Source organism: Callionymus lyra, chromosome 4 (genome assembly GCF_982586985.1).
Source record: "Callionymus lyra chromosome 4, fCalLyr1.hap1.1, whole genome shotgun sequence".
NCBI classification, from domain to species: domain Eukaryota; kingdom Metazoa; phylum Chordata; class Actinopteri; order Syngnathiformes; family Callionymidae; genus Callionymus; species Callionymus lyra.
In genome coordinates, this window is record NC_141821.1 from 5,405,996 (window position 1) to 5,427,776 (window position 21,781).

Sequence of the window (21,781 nt, forward strand, 5' to 3'; positions counted from 1 at the left end):
CCGATTATCTTACCTGCAAAAATGGATATTGACTGGATTATAAAGCTAGTTTAGTCACACTTAAAATAACTTTCTCGCTTATGCAAATATTTAAAAAAGGCATTTTCATGGAACATCTTAATCAGGCATGAATTCAGGTATGATCTCTACGATGAAGCTTCATGAAACATTGCTATATTTTAGAGGTCAGTAGGCGGCGCAATCAGTTTTAAACTAACGTGTGGTTATTGATGTTTTAAATCAGAGAATGATCTAGTAGTTGACTCTGAAAATTAGGCATCAGGAAGTTTCATTGATGGATCATAAGCTCTTCTCCCCAACAACCTGGAGCAATGGATGAGGCAGCTTGTGTGTGTTACGTCATCTCTGTTCCTGTTTAGTTTGAGAAAGAAAACACAACCTGAATGCATGACTGTCAACAACCATCTGGTAAATATGCAATTATATCGTCCACATACACTGACAACACTAGTCAAAGGGAACAAAGGTGAGAAAAACAAGAGACAAACTAGGTTACAACAAAACTAAATTGTATGTTTATTCTCCATAAAGAAACATCTTGTCATCTTCAAGTTTTTCACTCAGCGTTGAAGAGAAAACAAATCCAAGCTCCAATCAGCTTCCATCAGCATGATTGAGTCTCGATTATAACACTGCGTAGTCACGACTGAACGTCTGAAGTTGTTTACAGGAGGAGAAGAGATGGCTGACTGATCTCGTAAATCACCTGTCTCGTCTCTGGACGTGAGGGACAGGATGTCGTGAGGGCAGCCAGAGATTAATCTCTGTCAGGAGAAGGGCTTCAAAAATAAGAGGCGGAAATTGAGCGGTAACTACCTCTCGTAAACAAGGCTGATCATCTGAAAATCTTCATGATTACCACTTCCCCTTTTTGCAATTTAGTGTTTAAAAATATCCAACTTGAAGTTCAAATGAACGTATCATATTGTCTTATTGTGCAATGCTGACCTCTAGTGGCAGTAATCTCACATTACACCAATAAAAATCCGCTAAAAGGATCATCACTTTGCAGCTGAACCCTGCTGTTGTAACAGTTCTCTGGCCAGATCCGGCCTCCCGCTCTTGCTCAGGCAGTTGGCAAGTGTTGAGATCTTCGGCTGCTGGGGGGCGGCGGGCTGCTCTTTCCTCCACTTGGCCAGGAGGTGGAAGGCCTGCGAAGATGTTCCTCCTCCTGTCTGCAGCTTCACCAGCTGAGCGGCGCTTCGGCGAAGACGCAGCGAGCGCACGAGTTTAGAAAGTTCTTCTTGGGAGAGCTCTGACGACAGCCAGAGAAGTAAGGCGTCAGACAAGGAATCTAGAATGAAATAAATACGGTTGTTATATATGTATATGAAGTGATCCCTCGTTTATTCCAGTGTTCACGTTCTAAGAAAGACCACCACAATAAAAGTAAAACCACAAAATAAGGATCACTTTCCACTATTCAAATATATGTTATCCCCTTTAATCCCACCTTGAATTCTTTAAACACCTTTCCCAAACTGTCATTAACATTTTCCACATTCTCGTTCAGTTTATACACACAAACCGAAATCATTTTTGACAACATGAAATCCTTAAAGGGAAACGTCTTCCTCTCCAAGATGCAGTAAGTCCGTCATCATGACCATGTTTTGAACTTATTACTTTTTAAAGTCGCACTGAAATCTGGGCGAACGAGAGGTTACGAGAGCAGAGTCGATTATGACGTAAAAATGGCTTCACTCCTCCTCTAGCCAGCTATACTCACGCCTTTATTTATACAACGAGTCCCCTTGGATTTCTGGGATTGATGATGTGCGGTGACAAACCTCCATGTTTGACCAATGACAGCAGAGTGGGCGTGGTTATGGTAAACTGTGGTTCTGGCGTTCAAAATGAAGACACCTTATTGTGTCGTGTTGGGTCTCATGAAACAGTTTGAAGGTGAAGCCACTGTGTCATGAAACAGTGTCTTCATTATAAAAGGCCACTAGATGTCACTCTCTGCTTTAAAGTCTTTGGCTCTGATCTACTAAGACAATGAAACTTGGCATCATTTTTCAAAGTAAGACCGCCATCTAATGGCAAGACACTGTTTCATGACACAGTGACTTCACTATGAGACTGTTTCATGAGACCTCATGGACACATCACTACTGTATCATGATACGTCATCAGCTGTTTCATGAAGCCTCGTCAACCCATCACTAGTACAAATCCAACCAATTGAAGTTGTTCACCTACCTGTCTCCTCACATATCTTTAGTCTTGCTGTGGTTGGTCGTTTAATTGCTCTTACTTTCTGAAAAAGACAAAAAACAGCAGGTATTTTCAAAATAAAACAATCGCACAATTGAGAAAGTGAAGGCACGCGATGCTTGGAAAGTGTCTGCACCTTGGGCAAAGTCAGAGGGAGCTTGCAGACAGGATCTCCCAGGTGATTCAATTCCACCGGCACGAGTTTGTCCTCCTGCCACTTCACCTGCTCCCTGTCCATCCTGTAAAGGACGGCGGTGCCCTTGTAGTGGGGCGAGCTGTGGTTGCCAAATGGGTTCAACTCAATCAAGCGTATCCTCAGGTGATTCTTTTGCTGACTGTGAAAGGTGAGTCGCTTTTCGAGGAAGCCGTTTCCGTCAGTTCTGGGGCCTGTAGCGGAAAATTGTATCTGAGATGTTTTGAGATGTTATAACAATTAAAAACGACCATCAACGACTTACTATTTTATTTGGGGCTCAAAGGCTAGTGATGGACTGATGAAGCTTCGTGAAGCTTCAGTATTTAGTAACCGTCAGTTAAAAAAATGATGCAACGTTTCAATGTTGTTAAAGTTGTTAAAATAATTTGTTTATTGAGCAGTTAATGACATCAAGTGAACATTAAAAGTAATGACACTGTTTCAAGAAGCTTCAATAACCAAAATTCTTAAATTGCATTTTTTTAATGACCACTAAATCAATTTTACATTATTAATTTAACGTTTAACTAAACTGTAATATACAATTATATTTTAGGACAAGTTTAACTATAAATACAAAAATACACTAATAATTGGACATTTATTAATATAGTATATATATACTATATATACTTAAATACATACTTATTCATCAAGATGCTCATGTGGACTTTTACATTTCATCCATTCATTCACTGCTACTCAAAAGTAGTGATGTGTTGATGAAGCTTCATGAAACAGTGCCATTATTTTCAGAGCCCACTAGATAGCATCTTTACACTATTTTGCTTTGTTTTAAACAATTGTTCTAATGAATGAAATTAATCACTATATTTTGAAACTGATGGCGCCACCTACTGACCTCTAATAACATGACAATGCTTCATGAAGCTTCATTAACACATCACAACCTTTTTTCAGTGGTGATGTGGCTCCCGTAGTTAAAAAATGGCGAGAGGTTTCTATAAAAAGCTGTTCAAAGAAATGATAGAGCAGATAGTGACATCTCTGAAAACGAGGCTTCATGAAGCTTCATCAACACAACACAACTCTCAAGCTCACACGGAGATACATTTGAAACTTCCATCCAATGTCATTTACCTGTAGAGGTGATATTCCCGCCCAGTTGGAGCAGCAGCTGATCTCCCTCTCTCATGCAGATCTCCGGCGAGGTCTCCAGATGGCGACTGTAACCCTGTGCCTCCAGCTTGGTGAGTTCCCAGTCGAGGTCTCTGGCCGGCAGCGCCGCCACGAGGACACAGTGCGGCTCGTTGTGTCGCCCGAGGAGAGCAACGTTGACGTTGTGGCGACAGATGCTATCCTGCAGCTCCTCGGCCAACGAGGTGAGATGACACGGCTGCACACTTGACATGAGGCGAACCACCAGGAGTCTGCGGACGGACAGTCAGAGGTGAAAAGGAGTAGAGACGTGTCAATGAGGCTTCATGAAACAGTTTCATAGAGAAGCCGCTGTGTCAATGAGGCTTCATGAAACAGTTTCATAGTGAAGCCACTGTGTCATGAAACAGTTTCATAGTGAAGTCATTGTGTCAAGAGACACTGCTTACCTTTACAAGGCCACTAGATGTCAGTCTAACTTTGTAAATGATGCCTAGTTTCATTGACTTAGTAGATCAGAGCCACAGATTAAAAAGCTGAGAGTGACATCTAGTGGCCTTTTAAAATGAAGACACTGTTTCATGACACAGTGACTTTACCTCCAAACTGTTTCATGAGCCCTCATCAGCCAATCACTTAAAAGTAGTATAAAGTTACACAAGCCTAATACTAGTTATGGGTTGATGAGGCTTCATGAAACAGTTGATGAGGTATCACGATACAAATTTTTAAGGTTACTAGATGACACTTCGATCTTTCTCTCCCTCTGTGTTTGATGATCTACTGACTGTTCAAGAAACATCCCAAGACATTTTTATTCGTCCAGGCTTTTGCCTGATTTTCTGAGACTCCTGTGTTTGTCTCTGTGTTTTCTTGATATTTTCTGTATATATTTTATATATATCGTTGAAGCGCTTTGTGACAGTGTCAGGTTTTTTTTTAAACTCCGCCCTCAATTTAAAAAAAAATGATGTGAAGTTTTAATAGAATAGCTGTTCAATGCAATAAAGTGACACCTAGTGGACTCTGGATCAAACTATCAATATCGTCTAAACCAGGGGCGTGTAAACAAAACTATACATTCTTATAAGTAAGTAAGTAAAAGACTCCTGTGCTGGTTATGACACGGGAATGTTAAACCCTGGAATTCACGTCATGAGCTCCGCATGTTGACTCTAAAACTCTTATGCAAAGACAAATCTGAGGGAGATCACTTCGACTTCAGGTCTGGGAAGGATTTTTTCCGAACAAAGTAACGGTGAGTTAACTTATTTAATACCTTTGAATCTTAGTGATACAGTTAATAATCACATTGAACAATCCCATCTCATCCTGTTTTTACCATCATTGCTGAAAGTCTTTTTTCTCTTCTAGATTATCTTTGACTTATGATTCCTCCAATGTTCACGTTGTCTCAAGAGTTTGCTGCTGATAAGTAAGTTGGATTTGGTTGTTTCAGTTCAAGAAAAAATTGATTATCTATTCACCATTTTGTTGTCATGTCCATCCTCGTATCTCCTGTCTTTAGAAAAGTTATCGACGAGTGTGAATCTTTCTTTCAACCATTCTTCTGTCGATTCCTTTTACATATTTGGTCCAGTACAAGCTTTCAGCTGTCTTCATGCAACAGAATCCTGATTTGTAGAGCCCACTGGATGCCACTATTTACATTATAATCTATCTACAGAATTATGTTTTAACATGTTTTAATAACATTATGATGTAATCCGCATCTCTCTTATTAGAATTGGAGATTGTCACGGTAGAATTCTTATTTGTACTAGGACAGATTGGAATTCAGATCTCAACACAGTAGTAAGATTCCAATCTCTCCTAGTAGAGATTGTCCTTTTAAATAAACTTAAACTGAATACACTAGTGGAATCTGGAATCCTCCTAGTACAGATTGGAATTCCAATCTCTTCTAGGATCTAGGGACAGGAAATACAATCTACAATCTGTACTCTGACATATATATATATATATATATATATACACTGTACATTTTGTGAGGATTCGTTTAATTCTGAACCATCATAATTCATGCAGTAGTACTTTACTAAGCAACTTCAACAAATAAAACAAACATAAAAACTGCTTCTCAAAGCCTCATTTTCAGAGTCTACTAGGTTTCACACTATGCCATAAAATGCATTGCTTTCATCAAAAATATGACACTGTTCCATGAAGCTTCATTTGTGTATCAACATAATGTCAACCAAATAATATATATATATTAAACTTGCTGTGTCATCTGATTTGTACTGAAAATGAAACACTGCTTCATGAAGCTCCATTACCTCATCACTAATTTTAGTGTTTGACGTCCCAAGAACTTGGAATCATTTGGATTCTGCAGACATTTCAAAAAGACTTGGATTTCCAAACACAAATCCACTGAGGGAAGAATGCTGCAAACAAAAATACCTACTGATTTATGGATGAAACTTCATGAAGCATTGTTTTCTCTTTTAAGGGGCCATATTTGGGGCCCTAAATTAAATGAATGGAGGTTTCAATAAAACAGCTGTTTAAAGAAATACACTATAGAGCAGACAAAAAAAATACTGCTTAATGAAGCTTCACAACACATGTCCTTTAACTTCTAATTGACCGATGAAGCTTCATGAACATCCCCAGAACTTGGAATTGTAAAGATTCAGAGACAATTTCAAGAAGACTAGTGCTGTGTCTCAAATCGCATACTTCTCTTAGTGCAACTTCATCTTTAATAACTTATTTATTTCCTGTGAATAACTACAAATTAAGGTGTTACTCGTTACTATTATGCTATTAAGGTGTTATTGTCTCCCATCTATGTTTTCTTCCAAGAGGGAATGTTTGCTATCTTCTCTATGTGTTGGGACGTCTGCTGATGACCGTGACTGCTGGGAGTCAGTGTCTGGACGTGGTCATCAATGTCCAGGAACCTTCTAACCTTTCAAACACCGTCATTAAGGTAAAAAGTTAAGGTAAAACTTTATTGATCCCTCATTAGACTCCTTAGGAACCCGGTGGAGGTGAGAACGCTTTATATATTCAATATTCAATAAAGTTTTACCTTTACCTTACCTTACCTTATATGTCACAGTACAGATTGGAATCCAGTAGGATCTGGAATCCTACTAGTACAGATTGGAATACCATGATTCAGTCTATTTTTTACAAAACATTTTGATGTAATCTGAATTTCTCCTATTAGAATTGGAGATTGTTCTGGTAGAATTCCAATCTGTACTAGTAGAGATTGGAATTCACTAGTAGAATCTGGAATCCTCCTAGTACAGATTGGAATTACCATATTCAGATCCCGGTTTTCAAAGCGTACTAGTACAGATTGGAATTCCAAACTCTACTTTAAAACTAAACGCTACAAAACAAAGTAAAAAGTAGAACATTTGTTTTTTTGGGGGGTTACGATAAAGATCCTTTTTTCAACTTCAGATGAAGTCGCGGACCAAGAGGAAACTCAAACGACTCTACATCACAGACAGGTCTTTACAATAAATGACATGTGTTGACTTGACAACGTTTCTTTAATGTTTGTATATTTCAGGTTCTCCTTTACAGAAGCATCATGTTGTGTTTTCACCTCATTTTTGTTTTGTAAATCCTTCAAAATGGACACCGTCGTGAGGTCACCTTTTATGAGCTGCATATCGTTGAGAAGGTTTGTAGGAAATAACTGACATTTAAAAAAAAAAATAAGGCTGAATCAAAGGTTTTTTCTCCGTCAGATCAAACGTTTATTACATCTTCTTCAGCGCTCAACACTGTCCATCTCTTCTAACGCTCTGTGGGAAAGGAGTCAAGATAAAGATCTACAGAGCTTCTGTTGATCTGCAGTGTCTGCTCAGCTTCAACACAAGAGCCCAGGCTCGAGGAGATACAGTCAGACTAACATGTTTCTGATCTACATCTTATCGAATAATCTCATCCTGATTCTTCATTTCAGATTCTGCTGTTCACGAGCGCAACAACCGGCCATTCCATGAAGACTTTGGACGTTAATGATGCAGTGAACGATGCAGGAAATGGATTTTTAAATCATGAACTTAATGATGCGACAAACGACGTCACACCTGAGCAACCGTTGACATGTCTGACGCTGGGATTTGTTGGTTTATTAGTTGTCCTGCTTTGGATGTTTCTCCCTCATATTGTAGTTTGTGTCGGGATTTGTTTGAGCCTTAAAGTTCTGAAATCATAATGAACCTGCTTGGTAATAAAAAATATTACTTAATAATCTCTTAAATTTGACCTTTAATGCCCTCATTTATAATGTTCAGACAGACCCCGGGATCACCTGGCGATGAGTTGATGAAGCTTCATGAAACTGTGTCGTTTTTTTCTGCACTGAGCTCAGAAAAATTTCGACACCGTATCATGAAACCTCATTAGCTGTTTCATGAAACCTCATCAGCTGTTTCATGAACCCTCACCAGCTGTTTCATGAAACATCATCAGCTGTTTCATAAACATCATCAGCTGTTTCATAAACATCATCAGCTGCTTCATGAAACCTCATCAGCTGCTTCATGAAACCTCATCAGGTGCTTCATGAAACCTCATCAGCTGCTTCATGAAACCTCATCAGGTGCTTCATGAAACCTCATTAGTTGCTTCATGAAACCTCACCAGTTGTTTCATGAAATCTCATCAGCTGTTTCATGAAACCTGACCAGCACATCACTACAGCCTTCAATCATTGCATTTATTACTGGTGAAGCTTCAGGAAACAGTGTCCAAATATTTAGAGCATAATAGTAAAAGTAAAGATTATTGCGACTGATTGGTTTATTAAGATTCGCTAAACAGTGTCATTATATTTCAATGACCACCAGGTGGCACAATGTAGTGTAGTCTATCGTTCTTAATAGTTATTCTAGTTAAACCTCACATCATTTTTATACTTAGGGCGCCACCTGCTGACCTCTACAAATATGACACTGATTCATTAGACTCTATTTGTACGTTAAATTAATGTTATATTGAAATTTTAAATGTCAGAATGATTTATAAAGGTGAAATAATATCAGGTAAATATTTTGGACCACATGCCTCCACTAAATCGAATTAAAACATATACATAAACAAACTTGTTTCATTCATTATTATTGACAAAATAATTATATTTTTGGTAGCCTATTTTTTTATTTTTGCCATAAAATTTACTGTGTACTATGCAAACTTTGGTTGTACATGCATTAAACATTGATGTTCTATTGCTGTTTCAAACCTCTCAACGCTCTCGCTCAGCTCCAAAGACACCAGTCCGTTCTGCTGGTTCCTGACAGAAACATTTTCCAGAACGCTCCACTGACCGTCTGTGGAGCCGACAACCATCAGCTGTTCCGAGTTCTCCTTGGAAGGAACCGGAATTCTGGTGGAGGCAGAAAAAACTGATGACACACAAAGATCTAAAAGGTTTACAAATAAATGTTATTCACAAAACTGTAGTTCAACATCTAAATTCATGTGTTGATGAAGCTTTGTGAAGCCTCATGTTTGGAACCAACTAGATGTCACTCTTTGCTCTATCTATTGCTCTGGACATCTATTCTATTTAAACCTCACATTATTTTTAAATTGAAGGCGCCCCCTAAAGACCCTCAAAAATATGACACTGCTTCATGAAGCTTCGTTAGCTCATCGCTAGTTACATTTATTCATTTAGTTTTAATTTAATCTTCCATCCGTTTCAGTAAAATTCTGAAAAAGCTGATGGTATCACGATACAGTGTCTTTATTTTTAATAGACCACTAGATGGCACTCTCTATTTGAAAACTAGACCATTGCTGTGTCTCAAATCGCATACTAATCTTAGTATGCTAGAAGTTAGTATGCATCAGTTTAGTATGCATACTAACTAGTACGCAAATTCTCCACAGATAGTATGTCTCAAATCAAACCCTGAAGCTACACACTAACCGGAAATCACATGACAGCTTCTTCTTCTACTTCTATTTAACGATGTTTCAAGCAGCTGTTTGAACGCTATCGCCGACACCTGCTGGCAGCACGTTTTGCAACTTTGGAAAAAGAAATAAAGAAAAAATATGAGAATCTAAATAATCGCGAGATATTTAAGCTGGTATCAGCAGCGAAGATGTGTTTATCCTCCTACTGCTGCTGAAAATACACATTTAAGTATATGCATATATATGCATTTATATATGACGTAACTTACGTTTAAAACGTCACTAAAATGGCGGCTGTTTAGTGTGGTTAGTGTCCATCGAACCATGCTACTTTTGTGGGCGTGTTAGTACGCCAATTTAGTATGCATGGCGCACTAAATTTCGCATACTAAGAATTGAGACACACTAACGTACTAAAAATACTAACTTTTAGTACGCTAGTATGCGATTTGAGACACAGCACAGGTTTCATTGAACTAGTAGATCAGAGGCAAACGTTATAAATCAGAGAGTGACATCTAGTGGTCTTTAAAAACAAACTCACTGTATCATGATACCTCATCAGCTGTTTCATGAAGCCTCATCAACACATTGCTAGTTTACGTCATACAATCGTACAATTTTAAGCTTAAATGAGACATTTATATGCACATCAACAATAAATAGTTTCACACGTACACATGAATATAAGGTAAACTCGATCATTGGAATGTGTGAAGTATGTTGTTCAAGTATCAAATACTCTCACCTGACTCGCGGGGACAAGGGATCGTCCCAGACCAGAGATGCGCTCGCAGCTCGGTAACGGTTACTTGCTAACGGCTCCATCTTGACCCTCTTCCTGTTGGGGTTGGGCGGACACGGCAGGGCGAGGGTCAGGGGTCGCCGCAGTGGCTGCGAGGACGGCAGCGCGAGGCGGAGGAAGGGGCTGGTGGAGGCCACCCAGTGATACGCCTCACGCCCGGACTTGACGGCGGCCAGCAGCACGGCGTCCACGGGCTGGACCTGCGGCAGACGGAGAAGCAGCTGCGACGTTAAGCCCGGGCGACACAAAGATAACGTTCTCTATTGTTGAGGCTTCAAAAGAAGAAGCTGCTGCATTTGATCGTCACATCAAGAAACAGCCTGTCCGGGTCACACAACAGTTCCAGATGTTCACGTCTCTCCACCGCCGTGAACATCTGTCAAATCCTACCCACGGAGGATCCAAACACCTACAGGTTCGCTCTTCGTCCCAGAAGACTCGCTGGAACAATCGCACTTGGTTGGACGTGGATCCTCGGTGGCTTTGATTTGATAAAAGAGTGAGAAGAGAAAAGGAACGCTCGCCTCCGCCTGCGCCAGCACAGCAGCCGTGAAAGTCTCCGGGAGGTAGTTGAGGCCGACGCGAGGATCCACGGCCAGTTTGTACGACAGTCCTCTTTGGGGAACTGTGTAGTTTTCCCTCTTCAGGCAGGAAACCACCGCGAACAGTCCGAGGGAGTAAACCTTCACTTCGGCGAATGGGCCCTGAAGAAAACACACCGATTCAATCTTGAACTCCTCGCCTGCTATCTTTGAGTCTTAAATATTATTTAGTTTGACTTTTTACGTGATTCATAATGACACATTTAAAGCAGCACCATGTAACATTCTGATATGACACATTATATTTTAGGTTTTATGTTTGATTTCATTTTTTAACATCATATTGAAATGATCTTTAGCTATTAATGCTTATCCTGAGATGTGTTGATGAGGCTTCATGAAACAACAGTATCAGGATATAGTGTCTTCATTTTAAAAATGATGCCCAGTTTCAAAGAATAAGTAGATCAGAGCCAAAGATTATTAAGCAGAGAGTGACATCTAGAGGTTAAAATGAAGACACTGTTTCATGATACCTCATCAGGTTGTTTTTTTTGAATCTCGTCTTAAAACACACTTTTATTCCCTGGCTTTTAACACAGCATGATACTCTGAGCTGTTTTTAGTGCTTTTTAATTGTTTTATTTGATATTGTTTTTACCTTTGTGTGTTTTAACTGTGCTTTCTTTAATGTCACTGTACAGCACTTTGTAACGACTGCGGTTGTTTTTAAAGCGCTTTATAAATAAAGTTGAGTTGAGTTGAGTTGAGCTGTTTCATGAAGCCTCATCACTACTCTTGACTGCACCTATTACCTATATGACCAGCCTAGGGTGTGAATTTTCAGCATGTCAGTTACAGTGTTTCAACACTAGGGGGAGCCAGAAACATTATTTAAAATCTTACTGATGGGGCTTTAATAGCCAATTTATTCAGGGCAATTAAAAAAACAGTTCTTGACCAGTATTATTGTCAAACTCAAACCAGAATTGGCCAAATTTCTGAATATTCCAAGTTATGGTTCAAAATTTGATCAAAGTGTCACAGGAAGTATGAGTCTGTTTGCGATATTGTCAATCTTGATCAATCTTAATGAACTAAGCTTTTGTTCTCCCAATTGTATTTCCTTTGTTGTCAGTTTTACTTTTCCCTTTTTTAGGTATGATACAATTAATTTCACAAATGTTTTTAATTACCTCAGCTAATTCAAAAAGAAAATCAACTATATATTATGTATAAATGCATTTTCAAATTAGAAAATCGTAATTTCTATCCGTTTAGTTACATATTAAGTAATCATTTCATTAAATAATTTAGATTTTTTTTGGCAGCCCATGCTTTTAAATGCATGTTTTTTTGAGTAGATTCACTAAAATGTATCTAAAATGTCAACATAGCTGCTAATCTTTTCTGTTTCAAACCTCAATACAAATTCCATTTCTTTGTCATTCAGTCATGAATGGAAGTCTCTGTATAATTGTTGACATAGAAAATCTTTGTTTCTTATCTTATCGTAAACGCTGACATCGTTATTGATCGACATTAATCCACTTTAATTTAAGCCGACCATCCCATAGGGCCACACAAAACGACTTCTGGAGCCCGACCCTGCATTTGACATATACGGACATAACAGACAATAATGAAAACCTTAATTATTTCCAGCTATCAAGTCGACTAAAACGAATTATAAATATGGAAATATCAGGAAAACTTTACCCTCTGACCGTTGAAGGGCCCGTCTGTGGTCACAACACTGACGTAGCTGGTTCTTCTCTCGCCGTCCACCATCTTGACCACCGCGTGCCTGTAGCCGCCGCTGTACGACGCCGAGTACGGCACGACCACCGTCAGGGGGAGGCGGAGCTTGTTGACCTGGTCTTTGACCTTGACCCGGATGACTCTGCTGACCAGCTCCTCAGAACCCGTCACCATTAGGAAGCTCAACTCGTCGGCCACCTCGCACACCAGGGTGTCGGCGACACCTGGTGGTGCTTTGATGAAGCAGACGTCCGGAAGGCTGGAGCCGCCGTCTTCCAGCTGGCCCGCCAACCTGACGACGAATCAGAAATTATATGAATTCACTTGACAAAGCTAGAATAATCAATGACAGCTGAGGTATCATGATACAGTGTCTTGATTTTAAAAGGCCACTAGATGGCACTCTTTTGAAAATATACTAGGTTTTATTGAATTGTAGATTAGAGCCAAAGATCTGTAAAAAGAGTGTAATCCAGTGTCCTTTTAAAATTAAGACAATGTATCATGATACCTCATCAGCTGTTTCATGAAGCTTCATCGATCCATGACTATTATATAGAACATAGCCCAAGATATGACATGGAAAAAAAAAAATTGTGGCCACGAAATACAATTTAGTTTCCACTAAATTATTAAAATTCTTTGATTTATGAATCTAGATTACTTGATGTAATCTAGGTAGCTCAGATCCTGTAGCACCTGACCCCAGATCAGAAACTCCAGGGGCCTCATGTACAAAGAAGGTTGTGTATTTTCTACTAAAAACAGACTCGTACTCAAATCCAGAAAATGTTGCACGTATAAAAATATTCAGATGTATGAATCTGCGTGTGCACACAAGTATAAGTACTTTTCCTTTGTGTATCCCAATCAACGTAGAGTTAATCACAGTTTTGTTCGAGAATATATTTTATTTTATTTACAAGTTTGTGAATAATTTAATATCCACTTGTGTAACTACACTTGTGTGTGTGTTGATTTTCAAACTTGTTGGGAAATCCAAATCTTTTTAACGCACTTTTCATCATTGATACATATGAACTTTGACGTGGAAAAGTAAGTACTCATGTTTTTTTTACAATACGACCTCTGAGGTTTCATTCCCGACTTTACATTTTAATTTTACGTGGTTATTTCCTAAATCTTTTTGAGATGCAGCTGCAGTTACAGACTTGTGTTCCCTTGGCTTCTTTCTTGTTGTTCATCAACACTGAAAAACAGGCCAACTCTCGTGAATTTATTCATTTTGTTTATCCATATTTTATATTCTCACATAAATGACACCAGGGAGTTTATTGTGAAGGATGTACTTCCTCAGTGTTTCTATGATTTGTTAAACTAGAAGAGACATTACATTGTATTTTGTTGAAACTCAGAATATTCGTGACGGACCATAGTTTCATTGAGGCCTGGTTAAGTGTCTTTTTAGAAATTCAGAGTGTACATTTAACTGTGTTTAAAGTGCGTAGTAAACATTGGAAATTGTGCCACAACTCGACTCTAAACATGAAACAAATATATCTGCAAAAATTAAATCTCAACAACAATTTGGTCTGTATTAGCTGCGTATTCTGTAAATGTTCAGATTTTTAACACAATACAAACTTTTCATCTTTTTATTCTTTCCATCTTACTATCTTCTAGTCAAAAAAAAGGTAGAAATACTAAAGTAGGTTTATCAGAATAAACCGTTATTATTTTTATTATTATTATAATTATTATTATTATAATTATTTGAGAATAAACTTAATGAACAAAAGACAAAAAAGACAGTTGGCCTATTATTCATATTTCAGTTATTCCTCGAAATAATATGTTTTATTGTGACCAAAATAAATCTAAAAACCTCAACACTAATAAAAAAGACAAGTCTGTCACTGGAGCTGCATCACAGGATTAAAAAAAGAACCAAGTAAAAGTGATAATGCCAAATTTCAGGTAATAATATCAAAAATATTATCATATCATGTAGATTTCTTTAGTATCTTCACAGATATGTGAGTCGTATCATCTTAAAGGTCACGTACCCAAAGGTTTCAAACGTGCTGTTGGTCTTCACCTGCCGAGCGTCTTCCGACACACTGGAGACGTCAAGAGACACGAGTCCATCCTCATCATCTTGACCTTTGCCCTCAGCTGCTCCAGACGTCTCTGCTGCAGTGTTGCCGAGAGAAGCTCTGTCGTTCACCACAGATGTTTCCTCAGACTCCGAGGTCGCCCTCGTGTGGATCTTCTCGTACGTATCGATCCCAGTGTCTGACTCGTGACACTTGGAATCATCACAGCTTTGTATTTCTTCCTTCGCCGGTGATTCAACGTCTCCATTTATCTTCAACTCTGAACCGGAATCGCAGTTTTCTTTCGTATTTAAGCGGAGAATTTCTGAATCCATCTGGGAAATGGCTGTTTGGAATTTGTCCCTCAGGTTCTCCAGAGCCTCCATCAGATCATGAACGGTCGTGTGGAGTGAGACGTTAGACTCCAGTTTACCTGAAACAAAACACACGTAAAATACTTTTTAATACCACACACAAAGAATGGATACTATTAAAAAATGGCTGATCAACTAAACCAGGGCCAGTAAATGTCATCAGTCAAGGTCGCAGCCCAAACAAAATGTACGTTCACCAAATGTTCTTCAACAATAAGTCATTTTATTATTGTCTTAATGATCTCAGTGTTTGTTTTCTTTCACAAAACATCCCCACGAAACAAAAAAAACAAACATCCCAAAAGCATAAATTTGGCTCTAATTAGGAGTTTCAAGCACCATTGCAGTGCATTGTGGGTACTATACAGCTCTGACTTAGTATAATTATTTGTTCCTTGTACTTTATAGGTCACATAGTTTGACACACATGGACAAAATAAGCCTCATTGTTATTGACTAATGTTTTTGCTTCAACAATTATGAAATTAAATTATAATTACACTGCTACCAATAGATACATAAGTGGTTAACAGTTAATTTTCGTGGCTTTATTAACAATTTAATTTTTTTAAATAGAATCTTACGTTGCATTATTTGCCAGCAGATGATACAAGCTTCACCTAGTTTTACCGGAGACAAAGGCTCAGTTTCAATACTACTGCTTCAAAATTCGAATTATTATTTTTTTTATTTTGAAGAGAATTAATTCAGAAGAGGGATTGTGGATCTGTACTAATTATGCAAACTAGACTTCCTGATGTTGCTGTAAAATGTACATGCAATGTTAGAATAAAAGCTAGAATAATTAAACATTACTATTCTGATCCGTTCTAGTAGAAGAACTCACATTTCTCCGATCCTTCAAACTCTTCACTGGCTGCCAGTTTCTTTAAGGATCATTTTAAAATTCTGGTTCTTACTTTCAGGTCTATTCATGGTCAGACCTTCCATCACTGATCTGATCCAGACTTACACCCCAGCTCGGGCTCTGAGGTCTGTGGATCAGAATCTACTGATGGTTCCTGAACACGGTCTAGGACCAGAGGAGAGAAATCCTTACAGACTGTTGCTCCTAAGCTTTGGAACCATCTCTGTGTTTGATGATCTACTGACTCCTTCAAGAAACATCTGTGTTTGATGATCTACTGACTCCTTCAAGAAACATCTGTGTTTGATGATCTACTGACTCCTTCAAGAAACATCTGTGTGTGATGATCTACTGACTCCTTCAAGAAACATCTGTGTTTGATGATCTACTGACTCCTTCAAGAAACATCTGTGTTTGATGATCTACTGACTCCTTCAAGAAACATCTGTGTTTGATGATCTACTGACTCCTTCAAGAAACATCTGTGTTTGATGATCTACTGACTCCTTCAAGAAACATCTGTGTTTGATGATCTACTGACTCCTTCAAGAAACATCTGTGTTTGATGATCTACTGACTCCTTCAAGAAACATCTGTGTGTGATGATCTACTGACTCCTTCAAGAAACATCTGTGTTTGATGATCTACTGACTCCTTCAAGAAACATCTGTGTTTGATGATCTACTGACTCCTTCAAGAAACATCTGTGTTTGATGATCTACTGACTCCTTCAAGAAACATCTGTGTTTGATGATCTACTGACTCCTTCAAGAAACATCTGTGTTTGATGATCTACTGACTCCTTCAAGAAACATCTGTGTTTGATGATCTACTGACTCCTTCAAGAAACATCTGTGTTTGATGATCTACTGACTCCTTCAAGAAACATCTCTGTGTTTGATGATCTACTGACTCCTTCAAGAAACATCTGTGTTTGATGATCTACTGACTCCTTCAAGAAACATCTGTGTTTGATGATCTACTGACTCCTTCAAGAAACATCTCTGTGTTTGATGATCTACTGACTCCTTCAAGAAACATCTCTGTGTTTGATGATCTACTGACTCCTTCAAGAAACATCTTAAGACACTTTCATTTGTGCTTTTCCCTGATTTTCTGGAACTCCTGTGTTTGTCTTATCTTGATCTTTTAAAGTATATATTTTATTGTGTATTGTTTGTGATTTTTAAAGCGCTTTGTGACCCTGGTCTGGAAAGGCGCTCTAGAAATAACCATGACTTACTTACTTACTATAAATTATGTACAATAACGTCTCTTTCTGTAGTGACGGGTTGTGACCGGTAGAGGTCATCAAACTATACAATCTTTCCACACGTTCGTTTGTCTTCTTGTCAATGGTTATATATATATCTTATGGAATTAAAGGCCTAAATAAAAAATAAAAAAACTCTCTGTGCAAGTTTATTAGCTTCTGTAGCAGGTCACAATGATAGATGAGGGTTCTTGGGATTATTATGACTCTTTATAAAAGCAAACGAAGAATAAACTTCAAACTGGGAAAATAATGCTTTTTAAATTTTTACATTTTAAATTCAAAACAAATAAAATCTTACAAGAACCTAAACCACTTTTAGTGAAATTCGCGAGGTGTAGAGTAATAATAATATTCTTAATAAGAATATAGAAAAGTCTATTTCTGACACTTTTATCTTGTGTTTATTATTGTGTTAACTTTAACTTTCTTAACTTCTTTGTTTGTCCTTTATTTGTGAATATGAATTGCCTCTCAAAAAATATTGAGTGAATATCGAGATTATATTCAGAAGTAAAAAGTATACGCTTTAAAAGAAAAAAAAAAAAGTTTATAAAAATGTGCGACAGACTGGCGTCCTGTCCAGGGTGTCCCCTGCATCTTGCCCTATGATACTGGGATAGGCTCCAGTCTCCCCGCGACCCCAACCCCGGGATAAAGCGGTAGCCAATGAATGAATGAATAAATATGTTATTGGCACATTTAGGTTTTCTCTACTTGTGTTGTTTTTCAGTGTTTCGCTTGTTGGCCTCTCACATATTTATTCACAGTAAATAAAGAGGCCCGTGAGAAAATTTGATTGGTTGATTCCATCCAGGAGAAATGTTCATTAATTCTGGAACTCCTGTGTTGTTCTCAGCTTCATCTTGACCTTTAAAGTATATATTTTAGTGAGTATTGTTTTGATTGTTTAAGCGCTTTGTGACCCTGGTCTAGAAAAGCGCTATATAAATACAAATTACTTACTATTACTTACTAATTAAATATTATAAATAAATACAATAAATAATTAATAATAAAATAAAATAAATTAAAGTTTTGCATCGTGGGTCAGAGAGGACCACAATTTTATATATGCTGTATGTCTTAAAACATGCATATTTGACAATAAAGGAACTTGAACTTGAACTACTCTGTCAGAAACTGGTGTTCCTCAAACTCACCTGATCCTCTGGCTCCCTCTGGTGGACACCCTTCAACCCTGCAGGCACAGTCCTCCAGTCCTTCCCTCCACGCGCTCAACGTGTTGAAATAACAAACCGTTATTTTCCTCAAAACTTCCACAACTTCCCGAGAGCACTTTTCTTTTTCTCCACATCCACGTCCATCCAGTGCGTCTGTCTCCGAGGCCGCTCTTCCATCCATTGCTGCGTCGAAACAACTTCTCGCGACAACTTCCGTGGTTTCAGCAGCTTCTGTCAACGCTTGGAGAAGATCCTTCATCTTCTGGAGGAACCCTGGACTTCCATCTTCTTCTCACAGACTTGCGTCAACACAATAATAAATAAAACACTTACTTTGAGGAACTCTTGTTGTTACTTCTTCCCTAAACTTATTTGATTTTAAATTTAAACTATCATTATTTATCCCAACATTTTCTTTTTTAAGTCTGAGCTCTTTGCAGGTTCTTGTCTTGAGTCTTTGCAGGTTCTTGCCTGTGAGTCTTTGCAGGTTCTTGTCTTGAGTCTTTGCAGGTTCTTGTCTGTGAGTCTTTGCAGGTTCTGGTCTGTGAGTCTTTGCAGGTTCTTGTCTGTGAGTCTTTGCAGGTTCTGGTCTGTGAGTCTTTGAAGGTTCTGGTCTGTGAGTCTTTGAAGGTTCTGGTCTGTGAGTCTTTGCAGGTTCTTGTCTGTGAGTCTTTGCAGGTTCTGGTCTGTGAGTCTTTGCAGGTTCTTGTTCTTTCCTGCTTCACAGGCGTCAATGCTGTATTTATAAGAGTGCCAGCAGTAAAGCATGTTGCCATGGCGACCCCTGGAGGCGTGGTGGGAAGGGACAAAAGAAGAGAAGAAGCAGGAGAGACAGAATACCAACCTTCCATCATCTGTTCTTTTTTTTACTACTAATACTTATAATATTAATTGTACTTGTACTTTTGCTAATAATTTTACTAGTAATTCTCCTTATACTTTTACTACTAATTTACTACTTATGTTTATAATTCTACTACTACTTTTAATACTAATACTTATAATATTAATTGTACTTGTACTTTTGCTACTCATTTTACTAGTAATTCTCCTTATACTTTTACTACTAATTTACTACTTATATTTATAATTCTACTACTACTTTTAATACTAATACTTATAATATTAATTGTACTTGTACTTTTGCTACTAATTTTACTAGTCATTCTCCTTATACTAATTCTACTACTACTTGAACTACATATACTTATAATACTAATTCTACGTCTACTACTTTGTATATTAAGTCTTCTCCTACTACTTCTATTCAACTTTTACCTTTTCTCTCCTTTTTTACAAAAAAAAAGAAAATTACAAGTAGAATTAGCACAAGAAGCAGTAGTACAATTAGAAGTAAAAGTATAAGGAGAATTACTACTAGAATTAGAAGTAAAAGTATAAGGAGAATTACTCGTAGAATTAGAAGTAAAAGTATAAGGAGAATTACTCGTAGAATTAGAAGTAAAAGTACAAGGAGAATTACTCGTAGAATTAGAAGTAAAAGTATAAGGAGAATTACTAGTAGAATTAGAAGTAAAAGTATAAGGAGAATTACTAGTAGAATTAGAAGTAAAAGTATAAGGAGAATTACTAGTAGAATTAGAAGTAAAAGTATAAGGAGAATTACTCGTAGAATTAGAAGTAAAAGTATAAGGAGAATTACTAGTAGAATTAGAAGTAAAAGTATAAGGAGAATTACTCGTAGAATAAGAAGTAAAAGTATAAGGAGAATTACTCATAGAATTAGAAGTAAAAGTATAAGGAGAATTACTAGTAGAATTAGAAGTAAAAGTATAAGGAGAATTACTCGTAGAATTAGAAGTAAAAGTATAAGGAGAATTACTCGTAGAATAAGAAGTAAAAGTATAAGGAGAATTACTCATAGAATTAGAAGTAAAAGTATAAGGAGAATTACTAGTAGAATTAGAAGTAAAAGTATAAGGAGAATTACTCGTAGAATTAGAAGTAAAAGTATAAGGAGAATTACTAGTAGAATTAGAAGTAAAAGTATAAGGAGAATTACTCGTAGAATTAGAAGTAAAAGTATAAGGAGAATTACTAGTAGAATTAGAAGTAAAAGTATAAGGAGAATTACTAGTAGAATTAGAAGTAAAAGTATAAGGAGAATTACTCGTAGAATTAGAAGTAAAAGTATAAGGAGAATTACTCGTAGAATTAGAAGTAAAAGTATAAGGAGAATTACTAGTAGAATTAGAAGTAAAAGTATAAGGAGAATTACTAGTAGAATTAGAAGTAAAAGTATAAGGAGAATTACTCGTAGAATTAGAAGTAAAAGTATAAGGAGAATTACTAGTAGAATTAGTAGGAAAAGTATAAGGAGAATTACTAGTAGAGTTAGTAGGATAAGTACAAGGATGAAAAGCTTATTAAAGGTATTAGTAGTGAAATAAAAACTTCTAAAACTCTAAAACACAATTTATTTCTACTCACCGATTTAAAAACTCTAATGTGTCCCCACCAAGTGGCCAGTTTTGGAAACTGCTCTTAGTTGAGTAAAACGAGTCAATCGAAAGTATAAAATAAATAGACATAGAATCTCATATTAGATTAATATAACGTGATAAATAAAGATTATTAGTATGCGTTACAAGAGCCACTATAACAATAATAATAAAAGAAGGCATCGTAAACATAATGTTAAAGACAATAAATAAAGATAAAAGCCATCCTTCTTCAAATAGCGAACTACATTCCTGGCAGAGCTGAACGTGTCCCGGGGCCTCCTGCTCAGGTCCTGACACGCATCTCTGGCCCTCAAAAGGACACATTCTGTCTCTCAGTGCTTGTTGCCGCCGGGCTTTTATTGTGAAAGAACTTCTTCTCGCTTCGCCAAACACTTGCAACTCAAACGAGTCCCAGTGTTTCTGTCCTTTTATACAAAAATAAAAAAACGAAATTCAGTTCAGATGTAACTTCAAAGTGTGTGTGTGTGTGTGTGAAGTTTCGTCGCGCGCACAAGTGGGCGTGGCGTGACGTCACCGGAGTGACGACGGAAACGCCGTGAAGCGCGCACTGACAGGACGGATTTGTAATGGGAAGCAGAAACTTTCAAACTCTTTGACACAAAAACAAACAAACATGACAGAAGCTGAGCCGAGAGGACTCCGGGTCGAGGCTGTGCAGGCGGCGTCCAGGTGTCGCTGACGTACAGGTGAGTTCACACACACACACACACACACACACACACACACACACACACACACACACACACACACACACACACACACACACACACACACACACACACACACACACACACACACACACACACACACACACACACACACACACACACACACACACACACACACCTGCGCGTGTCTGTCGATACAAACACACACTCTGGTCACTTTTCTAAGTAACGCCAGTCGTTCTGTCAGTAACAACATCAAATAAAAAAACGTAGAGTCCAAGTGGG

General features: G+C 37.8%; 2 protein-coding genes across 2 annotated transcripts in view; one reads left to right on the forward strand and one right to left on the reverse strand.

The window, feature by feature from the left end:
• Positions 1-1,022: 1,022 nt before the first annotated feature.
• On the reverse strand, positions 1,023-13,318 carry dthd1 (death domain containing 1). Its single transcript, XM_087790253.1, has 9 exons — positions 13,251-13,318; positions 12,545-12,878; positions 10,697-10,987; positions 10,227-10,483; positions 8,796-8,939; positions 3,539-3,828; positions 2,378-2,628; positions 2,239-2,284; positions 1,023-1,315 (listed from the first exon to the last, which is right to left on the reverse strand). Exons 1-9 carry the CDS (start codon positions 13,316-13,318, stop codon positions 1,023-1,025), a joined length of 1,974 nt encoding a protein of 657 aa, XP_087646379.1.
• A 7,978-nt stretch (positions 13,319-21,296) lies between these two features.
• Positions 21,297-21,781, forward strand: part of arap2 (ArfGAP with RhoGAP domain, ankyrin repeat and PH domain 2) — a 151,509-nt gene continuing 151,024 nt past the window's right edge. Inside the window, exon 1 of the mRNA XM_087788548.1 lies at positions 21,297-21,514. The gene's annotated coding sequence lies outside the window, so the exon portion shown is untranslated. The remainder of the gene's footprint in view (positions 21,515-21,781) is intronic.

Coding starts and splice junctions, on each gene's coding strand:
- dthd1 (XM_087790253.1), bottom strand. CDS start 13,318: ATGAGGCCCCTGGAGTTTCTGATCTGGGGTCAGGTGCTACAGGATCTG. Junction 2,629..3,538: donor CGGGAATATCACCTCTACAG/GTAAATGACATT, acceptor TTTCCGCTACAG/GCCCCAGAACTGACGGAAAC. Junction 1,316..2,238: donor CACAGCAAGACTAAAGATAT/GTGAGGAGACAG, acceptor ATTTCATTCTAG/ATTCCTTGTCTGACGCCTTA.